This window comes from Saccostrea echinata, unplaced genomic scaffold (genome assembly GCF_033153115.1).
Source record: "Saccostrea echinata isolate AGI-Se365-2 ecotype Australia unplaced genomic scaffold, CSIRO_AGI_Sech_v1 ptg000007l, whole genome shotgun sequence".
Lineage (NCBI taxonomy): Eukaryota > Metazoa > Mollusca > Bivalvia > Ostreida > Ostreidae > Saccostrea > Saccostrea echinata.
The window spans coordinates 2,370,245-2,383,449 of NW_026889756.1; the positions used below are offsets into that span (position 1 = coordinate 2,370,245).

Sequence of the window (13,205 nt, forward strand, 5' to 3'; positions counted from 1 at the left end):
TTGATAATCCCCACAACAAGGTACATAACTCCTGTAATCATTGATAATCCCCAGAACAAGGTACAGAACTCCTGTGATCATTGGTAATCCCCACAGCAAGGTACAGAACTCCTGTAATCATTGATAATCCCGAGAACAAGATACATAACTCCTGTAATCATTGATAATCCCCACAACAAGGTACATAACTCCTGTAATTATTGATAATCCCCACAACAAGATACATAACTCCTGTAATCACTGATAATCCCCACAACAAGGTACATAACTCCTGTAATCATCGATAATCCTCAAAACAAGGTACTTAAGGTAAAATATGTCAGTCATTATTTGAATATGATATCATTTTTGTTGAGTTTACACTTACTTTATTGAAAGGAACATTTTTTATATTGCGATTACTCAACCATTGTCAAGGTCAAGGTGATTGATACATGATCATTTAACAAACCTGACATCTTATTTGGTTTTGCAGTATTATTTTGTGGTGTTCCAAGATAGATCATGTATGCAACTCTATCATATTTCAGGATATACATGTATCAGTTAGAGCATTTTTTTGATTTGGAATTCAAAATTTGATAATATTGTCATTGACTTTTAGACATATTGTACATATACTCATTTTGTGGATTTCTGGAGTGGAATTGAATGTTTTTTTTCCATCTGAATATGTTTAAATAAATATCACATTTATATGTTTCATATTACAGGATTCCATATTAGACATTAAAGTCCCAGTTTTCAGGAGTGGGAACCAGGTAAGTTCCCTGTTAAACAGAGAAGGATTATAGTAACAGAGAGGGTCATATGCTTCTTTATGTCACTTTATTATACTGCATATATTTGCAAGTTACATTAATTTTAAAATTTATTTATTTTAATTCATGTCTCTCTGAAAGTCATTTTTCTTGAAGACTTTAGTAAATATTTCATGTAGGGAGAGGCCGAATTAAGTTTTATGAACTTGTGCCCCATCCCATTGTATTTATTTATTATAAAAATATGTTGAAATCCAAAAAAATACTGCAAAAGTTATGTTGCTTGCACTTGGAATAATAAATTACATTTGTTCATTTTTATGACTATGATGACAAGCAAAATACATGTAATGATTATGAGTATTTAACTGTGTTTCAAATCTTGATGTTCATTTCAGACGTACAATTCATGTGTTATGTCAATTTCAGCTTCCAGAAATCAAGCCATACATGGATTATTTCCCCTTTCCTTTCTACATCTTACTGCGAGACATAAATTCCCTTCCTCATGTGTTGTGTGATGCCTTAAGACAATGGTTTGAACTAGTGACAGCTGTGGATGTGTGATCAGTCCTGTGTAGATGTTGTTTGATGCCTTAAATCAATGGTTGAACTTGTAATAAAAACTGTGGATGAATGAAAAATTCTGTGTAGATGGATATACTGTGGTTTTGTGAACTACTTTTCTTGTGAACTTACAAGCACAATGAACACATACAATAATAATAATGATACGATGTATGTGCAGTATATGTGAGATGGAAATTATGTGATTTGTCAGAGTTTTTAAGAAGTTGAAGAAACCATAAATTTTACTGATTAATTCATTATGACAATTTTTGAATATTTTGTTTCTGATGAAACATTATACACTTTGAAATATTTTTATACAATTTTCAACATAATGACAATAATAACAGATTTTGCCAAATGATTACAGTGCTGTAATAACCATGTTAGGTTATTCATCTTAGGCGAGAAACATAATTATGAATCCATTCCAATTATAAATGATAAATCATTGTTTTGTTCTTAACCTAACATGTTGAAAAGAGAATCTTTTTTCAAGACTGTAGGTGCTTGTAACATTTATTATATACTGGTCTTGCAAAGTAAAAGATGATGTAAAATGTTAATGTGTGCCATAAGACACATTATGCAGATGTACCTTTCTTTGAGGGATGTTGAAGATTCTTTTGTTATGTTTAAATCAAGAGGTTGTTAAGCTTCAGAACACTGGAAAATAAAGTATGCTTAAAATTAGTGTTATCTTTATGTTACATTTCAAAATTTGATATATATTTAAGGATCACTTTTACCACCAAAATAAAGCCTAAATTATGGACGTCGTATAAAGAGGTACCACTATATTTTTCCTTTTCTTTATTTTACTACATTTATTTTAAAGAGCAGAAGGTATCTTTTTCTGTGAAAAACTTTTTGAATTTGTATCAGCAATGTCTTCTAGACCTGTACAGTAGCCCTTTCACAAAATATCTTACGACATAATTTTATCTTAAGTGAAAACTTATGATAAAAATTTTCAAAAAAATTCTTAGATCTTAAAAGTGCAAAATCTGTCGTAACTTTACGGGAGCCCTAACCCTGTCTTAAGTATTTAAAAACCAATTTTATTGTATAATAATTAACCGCAAAAACCAAAGATTGAACTTCTTCAAGCAACTTACAATAATATTTTTATCCTTTTTTCGAAATTATTGTAAAAAAATTAAATGAAATACACATAATCAATGGTATAATCGTGTTCAATATTAGCACAACAATATTCTTTCTTTTGTTACAGTTGGCTATGTAACATTCGCATTACCAGATCACGGACCTATCTTTAAATTAAGAATTAGCCATATAAATATTGTTTCGTTCTCCTTTTAAGAAAAAAAAAATGTTTTACAACCCGTTTCAAAAAGTTCACTGATCAAAGAGGAGCAACTCTCAAAATGTGGGAGATTTTCCCCCTCCTAGTTGAGTTATTTCCTCCTGTTTGTCGAACAGTTATGAAGACAAAATGAATTCTATGAACTCAGGAACTGAAAACTATAATATAATTATACTAAGTAAGTACCAAAAATGTTAAGGAATTTTTTCTGAAATGACCCGAATTCAAGAATATCTTATATGCGACAAACTGGCCCTATCCGACCATCTAGATATATACCACTGTCAACAATTTCAGTGCGCATTTCCTCGAATCAAAATAAAACGTTTTATACATGTATCACTGTACATGAATATATTGACACATGAATAATTTAAACATAGATGGAGAATTTACAGTTTGATAAATTGAAGTTAATGTAGACGAATACGAAATTTCCATTTTATCTATAGAAGCAAAAGAAGGATGTATACAAGAGAAGGGGGTATTTTTAGACCCCTCTCTTGTTTGAAATAAATAAGAAACAATATATTCCATTTACCAGCCTATTTACATAATAGAAGAGTTGAATTTTCAACATTGTCCGTTCACTTTTGATTAAAAATAAGATTGAAATTCAATATAAGTTGAATTCATACGCAGGTATAAAATTAAATGCATGTCGGCTATGTGTATGGACTACATATTGGACACGTGGACATTAAATCCCTAGAGAATAAGTTTTACTTTTATTCTAGTAGTTGATAAGTTTAACTCTTATTCTAGTTGTCAGAATTTAAATCTGCATGAATGGATTAATAAATTGGTACTTCAGGGATTTAAAAGATTAAATATATATCTCGGGGTAACCTATGTTTCATCAAGCTCTAATGACAGCGTCCAAAAAAAAAGGGGGGGGGGTGGCTTCGTCAAAAATTGTCTATACATATGCAGTTCAATGAACTGAACAGTTTTAAGAACTCTGATATATAATGTAAATAATTTTTTTAAGCAAAAGATATCTTCTAGCTTGGAATTTGTCATGTGTATTTGTAGATCTAACAATGTTTTCGTCCCATGTCTGAATGTCTCTTGAGAAACGTGACTTAAGGAGAAAAAAAGGGGGGGGGGATTTTTCGCTATAAATTCAAAACGACTCGTTTAAAAAAAATAAAAAAAAAAAAAATACCAAGATTACTTTTGTAACCAGTTATATGAAAAAAAAAATATTTTTTCAAAAATATAAATGATAGGTTTATCGTTAAAAAATATTAAAATTGAAAAATACGCATTTTTCAAGGCTTAAATGAATCATAGTTTTTCAGTTTAAGTTCTTAAAAAATATTTTGGCGATGTGTACCTCTACAGAAATACTTTATTTGTGTGGTTATTGGTCAAATGAATGAGTCGATGAAATTTGACATCCAGTCTAAATGGACTTTTTTGAAAATCAAGTATTTTATAGCTAGCCGATTGAAAATTTATTCTCCGCGTGCACAACCAAAGGGGAGGTAACTTTTGGAACTCCCTGTCCAAATACGACTCGAACGATTTTGTTCAAAATGTTCATATGCCTTGTATTTATAGTCCTGTATAAAATGTACAAAAATAGCGAAAATTAAACGACAGGAATTTTTTGGTGGTGGGTGTGTTGTACGTCCTTAAGATTTTCGTAAGTCCTACTTTTACGTCAGAATTGTGATTGTGACGTCAGATTCCATGCTTCCTTCACAATCGATTACATTCGATACTATGTCGTCAATAATGTTTATTTTGTTGTAAAACGTTGAAACCTAAGCTTTATTTTTATTTTCATCCACTTATTTAAGGATCATAAAGCATAATTATTGAAATTGTTGCTAGGGACGAAAACTGTCGTAAGTAAAATTTTAAGTTCAATCGGCTACAAATGCGTTCGAGAAAAGCACTTAAGATTTTGTGTCAGAGATTCTTAAATTAAAATTCCACGCAAAAACTTTTTTTGTGAAAAGGGCTACAGATAGATGATTTTTTTGCCCCTTTCACAAAAATTCATGTGACTCGAGCAAATTTCCCATTTTCCAACAAATATCAAAATTTTAGTAGACTTTCAACAAAATTTCTAGCTTTATGCAACATTAGAGTACTTTAGAAAATACATGTAATATTAAAAAAAATCTTTATCAAACAAAGAATTACAAACATGTTAAGTTTTTATGTTAGATCTAGTTGTAGTTTTTTTTTTGGGGGGGGGGGGGAGGGGAGGGGGGGTGCCACTGGTCCCTAACACTGCAAAACAGTACCCCAAGTGTATGTTGAATGGGAAACAACTTGATACAATTTACAGATCCAGAAACACAAAAGTCAAAATTCAATTTTATTGGCCATCAATAGGTTTTATAATTAATGCAAAGTCAGTCCTATATAGTAACTTCATTTTGTTTATATCTTATCTTTATAGCCATTTCGAGTAAGTTAAAAAACTGTACGGGGGATAAGGTAACGGATTTTAATCTACAGTCAAACCTTCACATTGGTTTGTACAAAAACGAGTCTTATTAATGAAATATATGGAGATAACGAACAGCATTCAAGCTCAAAAGTCCATTAAACAATACAAAATAGGAGCAGAGCAAACACGGACCTCCAAACATCAGAGGTGGGATCAGGTGCCATGGAGGAGTGAGCATCCCCTGCCGACCGGTCACACCCGCCGCGTGCTCCTTGTCATGATCGGGAAATAACGGAAAAATCCGTCGACAATTCAGTATGTAAATAATGGCCTAACAATTAGTATGAAAAAACGTCAGTCAGCATTTGACTCAATGATAAATTGTATTTGCTGACAAGGTCATTGTATCGACCATAGAACTTACGAAATGATGACTTTAAACGAGACAGCTGATATTCTTGTTTCATCAACTTGTTTGTCAATAATTTACCTCGTTTTAGAAATTGTTCATACGTAGAGCATGCTCTTGCGTATCGAATCAACTGAGAGATATATACCCCGTATAAGTAACATAAGTAACATCATTTTCTTTGGTATGTACAAAACCCAGTCATACCCAGGTATATACTTGGTTCATCAGCGAGTTGTAAGAAACTTAAGAAAAGCTTTGGAAGCTTTTCTAAGAGGCGCTTAGACAGGAACCAGATTACATAATAAATAAAACGGCAATATATAATAGCCACTGTGTTTAGAACTACAGCTCCCCGTCCATGTTGTCTATCTATTAGACAGTAGGGAGCAATTTTCCTTTTTATGGACGCAACCTAATATATATTCAGTATGGGTGGAGACTATCAAGCAAAATAAAACAAAAACACGAAGTAGCATTGTATTCAATAGTAAACCATATATCGGTGTGTCCCCCTCTCGTACCCAGTTTCTTATTCGGCCATGTAGCGTCAACTGAATAGAAATATACCTATGTAATGTGAATCTATATGAAAAAGCAATCATTAAGAAAACGATTCTCTTTTTTCTACATTTCTTTCAATTAATATTGTAAAGCCAAAATTACACAATTAGTGCTGTTTTTTTCACTCTGTTAGATGATTTAATCACCTGTGAAGACTTATGTTCGGACTTTCTGACTTAATCCTCCAAATGACCGAAAAAAGCAATAGTCTCTTTACATCATTAAATGATACAGACTTGCTGAGCAAACATTTGCATCTTGCATCAAATGGTTTTCTTTTCGAATTTCTAGGCCTGAGGCGTAAAAGTTCCACGTAATATTCAAGCAATGGATCATTATTTTTTGAAAGATATAGTCTCATAACTGCAACGGTGTGTGCAAACAAATTGAGTAACGCGCGTTACTCAATTTGTTTGCCCACACCTTTGCAGTTATGAGACTATATCTGATTCATTGCTTATATTTACATTTTTTTTAACTCTCTGCCTTGACTGCAAATGTGATTTATATTTCAAAACCCAAGTATTATCCTTTGTGTAAGCTACAGTAAATGGAAGAGCCAATGTAACAGCTTCTGGTCAATGTGAGCGTGATTTTTGATTTTCGCTTATGACGTTGTACTTCCTCGGCGATCAACGATTGTAACGTCAAAATAAAAAGCATGCTTTAACCTTTTGACCCCATTTCCGTGTTATGGTATTTTGAATGCCATAGATTTCCACACACTTTACATGCAAAATACATATGTAATGTGTATATATATATATATATATATATATATATATATATATATATATATATATATATATATATATATATATATATATATATATATATATATATATATAGTTTTTAAAGTTTGTACTTCCAACTTTAAAGTAAGCTTTTCCAACTTTAAAGTTGTCAATTACAACTTTAATCTTGGCTTCTCCAAATTAAACGTTAATGATTTAAATACATGTATAAATAATAGCTTTTCCAACTTTAAAATTGGTAATTCCAACTTGAATCTTGGCTTTTCTAACTTCAGTGCTGGTGATTTCAAATTTAAAGTTGGTGATTCTAACTTAAATGATTGTTTTTCTAAATTTAGCTGGTAACTTCAACTTAAATCTTGGCTCTCCCAACTTAAAAGTTAATTAAAACTTTAATCTTGGGTTTTCAAACTTTAAGGTTGGTTTTTGTTTGTTGTTTAACGTTCCTTTCGAAAATTTTCCACTTATAAGGAGAAGTGCAAATTAAGATCTATACTTAGCACTCAGGGCCATTGAACAGTGAGGGATCTTTTTCGTGCCAGCACCTACTGCGACACGGGACCTCGTTTTATACGTCTCATCCGAAGGACCGGTCTCCACGTCCCACAGTGGGATTCACGAGGGTTAATTTTTCTCATCTTTAGCGAGGGTGTTAAGATCATTAGAATTGAATATTGTTAACGATTCAGGTACTGAAGGTTACCATTGTCTTCTTGGTATCATCAAATCGCTAAAATTACTTCTCTCTAAATTAATTTGCGTCTCGCATAAAAAATCAAGTTATACGGTGTAACAAATACTGTATTTATTAACTGATTCCACAAGGCTCACATAGCATTTATATCATTTTTTTCCAAATCGATTTTGAAATAGGATATTATTCAAAGTATGCATCACAGAAAATATATCTTTACTCCTTTTATATCGAATATTGCTGATATTGAATCATCGATTTAACTGAACACAAACTTAAGTAAATCCCGGACCAGAATACTTTTTCTTTGTATAAAGATTTCTTTTAATTTGTAGTCACTTTTATTGAATTATCACTTGACATAATAAAGTAACTTACCGATATTGGTTTAATTAGTTTACCCTAAAACTCGCTTGAAAAAGGGGGGATGTATATTCATCCGTCAGTCCGTCCACCCATCCGAACGTCCATCCGTTTGTTACGCTTTGGGGGTATCCATCCACAGCTCCTTCTGTACCCATCCAATGAATGAAATTATTCAATACTCTCACAGAATCTTTATTACACAGTTCCACTGTGCACCTCTTTTTTTACTTTTTGATTTGAAACATAGGTTTTCAATAGCGAAACATTAACTTCGCCATTCTTTCTACAATATCATGAGAACCCAACTACCCATTTCTTATTTGCAACTTCCACACCACTATGAATAAAATTTAGTGATACTTTCACAGAATCTTTATCACAAATGGCCATTATGCACCTCCTACTTTACGTTTTGATCAGACAGATTTCTGGGCTTTCCATTAGCTCATATGGAAGCAGGGAATACAAATTTTGTGAGCTCACTGCTCACAGTACCTCTAGTTATTGTATTGAAGTCCTGTTAGGACCACATCACAGTAAGTTTTCCAGGAATTGTAGCGAATATGTTTATAATGAATGAAATCTACGACGCTTATAGGGATGTGATGTTCATTCCTCCTGAATCTAGCGGATATAATGAATTACGATTATTTTTGCGAAGCATCTTTCCATAGCACTTTATAAGCGTGTTTTACTGTACATATGTCAAGCAAGACTTTTAAACAATAAAATGCTTTCTTTGGTTGTTAGTGCGGGAATTAATGTTGCAGCTGTTGCAGCAACAAATACATATCCCGCGTATGCGGGTTATATGAAATTTTTTTCGGCAATAGCTGCGAAGTTAATTCCCGTACTAACAAACAAAGAAAGACATTTTATTGTTTATATTTATATCTTTATAAAATAACATGCAAAGTAAATTAAATATGTTAAATATTGTATTATAGATGCGTATGTCATTGTATGCATAATGGATGGAACAGCCGTTGCTCAAGAAATCAGTGCAGGTGGCTTGCTTAGTGTTGTTTATTGACTGACTAACGGCAATGGTTTTTATAAGAAATAAAGGAAATAATATTCGGTGGATGTAAATATATATCTACATAAATTTGATTACACAGTGAACCGATTTGCTTTTACAACATAAGAATAGCTCACGTTTAATTTTTCCAATGTTGTTTGGTCTGATGAAATTTCGATGGAGAATAACACTCATAAAGTCAACCAGGTTTCATGCATGTACCGAAAACCAGACAAAATATCTTCAGTTGATAATTTAAAAGTTGATGAGAAGAATAAAGACAAAAATGATGATTAAAGAATCTGTAGTTTTGTAACTCGAAGATTAAAACAACCATATTAAAAAAAATAACCAGCAACAGCAGCCCAGTGATCCAAGGGCCCATGTTTGATTCTTTTTCGCTTCAAACCAAAGACGCAAACGTATCGACTGTTTCTTTGCCAAGTTGCCTTTGCATTATCAAGAGTCTTTTGGATGAGACCTTAAAACCGAGGTCCAATTGCACTGTATGAGTTGGCACTTAAAAGAACCCCTCATGTTCAATGGCAAAGAGTGCCGAGTATAGGGCTGAAATTGAAGTCCTTTGCTGGTATAGTGACATCTCTACATGACAGAAAAATTCTCTTATGGGACCTAAAGCAACATACATACTAATAAATCTATAGACAAACATTAAGTAATTACACATGATAATAATTATTATAGCGCATAGCAATTACACATATAAACCCGATTTAAATGAAATAGTTCATTATCTGGTGTAAGAATGCAGCACAGTACCCAAGCATTGCAGTTAAGATAGCGTATTTCACCCAAATCTGAACCAGGGTTGCTTATCCTTTTTTTATGTATATATGATTTCACTGGGTGTTAGGTAACGATATCACTACAATACTGATAACTCGAATTCTTTTCATTAAGAAATGTTAAAACTTCGTAATTTTTCAACTAACAACATACTTTGATCCACTCAGAAGATTTGTTAAGATAGGTTTATTTCTGTAAAAGTTACGACGAGTTCAGTCTACTCTGGGGCAACCTTTCTACATGAGTATGTAACTAATTTTATCAACAGCCTAAACGACATCGAATAACTCACTGACAATTAGTATTCTAATCAAAATCAGAGCAAACTGGCTGATTTTATAAAGAGATCAGAGCTGTTTACTGCTATGGAAATTCAGTACTTGTCCTGTATTTCAGTTTAAAATATAATTCACAGATTGACCTCCCAAAATCATGCCCCTGCCTGTATGAAAATTTTCGCCCTGACTTAAGGCGGAAAAGGGCAAAAGTCAATAGACGAAATCCACCTTTCATCTCAAAAAAAACTAATAACTAGACTATTAGACGTACGTGTTTGTTGCTTCTTTTATTAAGAATAATTAACACCTAATAACGTTTGAGTGAGTATTGTTCAAAAACGATAATACATATACATGTACATCTACGCACATGTAACAATGCATGTTCAAAGTTTATCACAGCTCCTTATGTTATATTGAGCTTTGGATGTATTGAACATTTCTGTGGTCCCCTAAAGTTCAATACATTAAAAGTAGCCAGTATACCACCTTATTGTTACGATAATGGAAATAGTATACAATGAACTAAGTACAAAAGATAAGACATGGAGATATTGGAATGCATACATGGTGAGCGATTATTATTTTTGATGTAATGACCTACTTAAAGGACTCCAAAAAATATTAGAACAATTGTAAATGATATAAAATTTTGTATGGCAAGCACACCAAGGAAAGCATAATTACAAACAGAAATTCTTTTGTCAGACTTTTTGTTTACATCGTGTTAACGCAGATAGAGTTTGTGACACAAATTGATCCAAAAATAGCAAAGCAGTACATTAAATATTATTTTTTGTGTTCTGCAAATACTTGTACACAGAGACAGTAGAACTGTTCCATCCCCCGACCCAGAAATTATGCTGATTATCAATACAGAGAGTAAAGTAATATGCAGGATATTGTTCGGATGTGAGCAAAAGAGACAGGAACTGACCATTTATGTTCAGCAAGTGGATACTAGAGCAATTCTCATTATACCAAATATGGCTGTTACACACCAGAATGTGTCCCAGAACATCTGTACAGATTCCATAGGGACAGAATCTATACTGAGATTCATTACCAGAGTAAGAGAACCGATACTCTCCTAATTTGGTCACCACCACCACCTTTTTGGCTCTGCTATCTGATGTACAAATGTCACCATTATTGTTCTCTGTGATAAAGTTAACACTTTGGTACAGAGTTTGTCCTTCCTCATCCCACTGTATGTCCTGTAACTTCCTCCCTTCTCTGTTGTATCTGGTTACTTTGTTGTCTGACTTTGTCCCCATCCCGACCAATATGTGTCCATTGATAGGAGAAGAGTAGATTGCTCCAGGTACCCAGCTCCCTGTCTCAACAAGTTTGTTGATGGACATGTCACTAGTTACTCTGTATACAGTATTTTTATCGATATCTGTGTAAAGAAGTTCTCCCTCTTTTGTGACTGTGTGGTTACCTTGCTTTTCCCTCATACTGGTTGATATTTTCTGTAAGATGTTTCCTACCATATCATACTGAATGAGATAACCCAAGCTATCACTAGCCCAAATTTTTTGGGGGTGCAAGAGAGACAAATGAAAAGTTTTATGTCCCCGGCAGGTTACTTCGTTTACTTTTGTGACAGATGAAAGCTTAAACCTTCCAGATAAATCTATTTCAATTTTACCTAACTGTTTGGCTATTTCATCTTTATTAAGTGTGCCTAGTGTGAAAATTGGCAGTTTGGATTTAGCTTTGTTCAGCATCTTCAGGGAAGCTAATGAAATATCCTTATGGAATGAGATTAATTCAGTTGGATTTATTGATGACATTTTACGTTCATAGTCTGAAGTCATTTTTTCCAGGTAAGTTATATAGTCCTCTGTTTCCTTCTGTTGTTTCACCATATCATTTATAACAAAGTTCTCGATCTCATCCAGGTTTTTGTTATTATGATTAATTATGCTATCAACCACCTCTTTCAGTTCATCTGCTCTCTTCTTCATGGATACTCTAAACTTGGCAATTTCTCTATTGACATTATCCATCTTTTCTCCAATCGATTTTACATTATCTTTAGCGTCAGGAATAACTGTTTTCCAGATCTCAGTTATTTCCTTCTGACATAGCTGTAGAATGTCATTGTAGATAGTTTCAAGGTCACTGTTATCATGATCACTGTGATGTTGGGCAAAGCATGTAGAACAAAGAGGATCTTGGCACACATCACAGTGGATATTTATGTCTTTTGTGGGGTGGATACTGCATTTCTCTGAAGGAAGTTTTCTTTTTCTCTCGTGATAGAGAACAATCTCATGTCCAATGTTCTGCTCTAGATGGCACTGTTTGCATTGGTCACAAATTCTTTGGTGACAGGTATTGCAGTAAAACTCGGAGAAGTTTCTACAAGATTCCGTGTCACACTCGATAAAGTGCTGGGCTGTATCTGGTACCTCATCCATTATTATTGATGAAAGTTCTAGAAAATATCTATTATCAGAGTGTAGGTAATTAAGACACTTATAAGTGGTTATTGCTTACAATACACGCTACACTCTACATTTAAAAGAGATGTACTTAAGTTATTACCTTTTTCTGCGATCTGGTACTAAATGAATTTCTTTCATAATACCTTACCGGTCATGATTTGTGTCAGCCATTTGTAATGTATGTTTCTTAAGGTTGAATGCAGTTTACTTCTTATCCTGCTTCACACAAAAACATTTAAATCTCCAGTCTTTGGATATGGTGCAGAAATTAAAGGGTATAATAGTACCAGAATATCACGCAATAAAAGGATTTGTATTTAAATATGATAAGGGTAGCATTAAAAGGATCATAATCAATGTTTGGTGCTTATGTGTATAGATATGCTACTTGAAAGAATGAAGGCGTGCAAGGCGCGGACGATCCCCCGCTCTGCGAGAAGACATTTATCAATTCTAAAGAAGTCATGAAAAGTTATATTTTTCAAAAATTATAATATCAGTATAATCTTTTACACATTTGTTTCCTATATTTTGTTTAATAAATTATTGACAAATAATTCAATTTTCACTAATGTCTTAAGGTTTATAAAAAAAAGCTTCACGCATGATTCGAACTCTCTCCAAAGCTCATGGTTAACCACTACGCTACGAGGTCTGCTTGTCTTGTTTGATGTCAGTGTGAATTAAATAAACGGGTTTGATGAAGAGTAACTTTTTTCAGAAATGTTCGATTTTCATATAGAATGGGTTCAGACCCCATTTCTTTGAAACATGAAATAGATTTTAC

General features: G+C 33.0%; 2 protein-coding genes across 2 annotated transcripts in view; one reads left to right on the forward strand and one right to left on the reverse strand.

The window, feature by feature from the left end:
* Positions 1-2,024, forward strand: part of LOC133180615 (midasin-like) — a 61,094-nt gene extending 59,070 nt beyond the window's left edge. Inside the window, exons 97-98 of the mRNA XM_061315088.1 lie at positions 714-761; positions 1,191-2,024. Coding sequence (XP_061171072.1) covers positions 714-761; positions 1,191-1,328 — 186 coding nt within the window. The 3' untranslated portion in view covers positions 1,329-2,024. The remainder of the gene's footprint in view (positions 1-713; positions 762-1,190) is intronic.
* An 8,720-nt stretch (positions 2,025-10,744) lies between these two features.
* On the reverse strand, positions 10,745-12,391 carry LOC133180616 (uncharacterized). The gene has a single exon (XM_061315089.1). The coding sequence runs from the start codon at positions 12,389-12,391 to the stop codon at positions 10,745-10,747; it is 1,647 nt and encodes a 548-aa protein (XP_061171073.1).
* Between the last annotated feature and the right edge of the window lie 814 nt (positions 12,392-13,205).

What these genes read in the sequence shown, in the direction of transcription:
- LOC133180616 (XM_061315089.1), bottom strand. Translation starts at nt 12,391, where the DNA reads ATGGATGAGGTACCAGATACAGCCCAGCACTTTATCGAGTGTGACACG.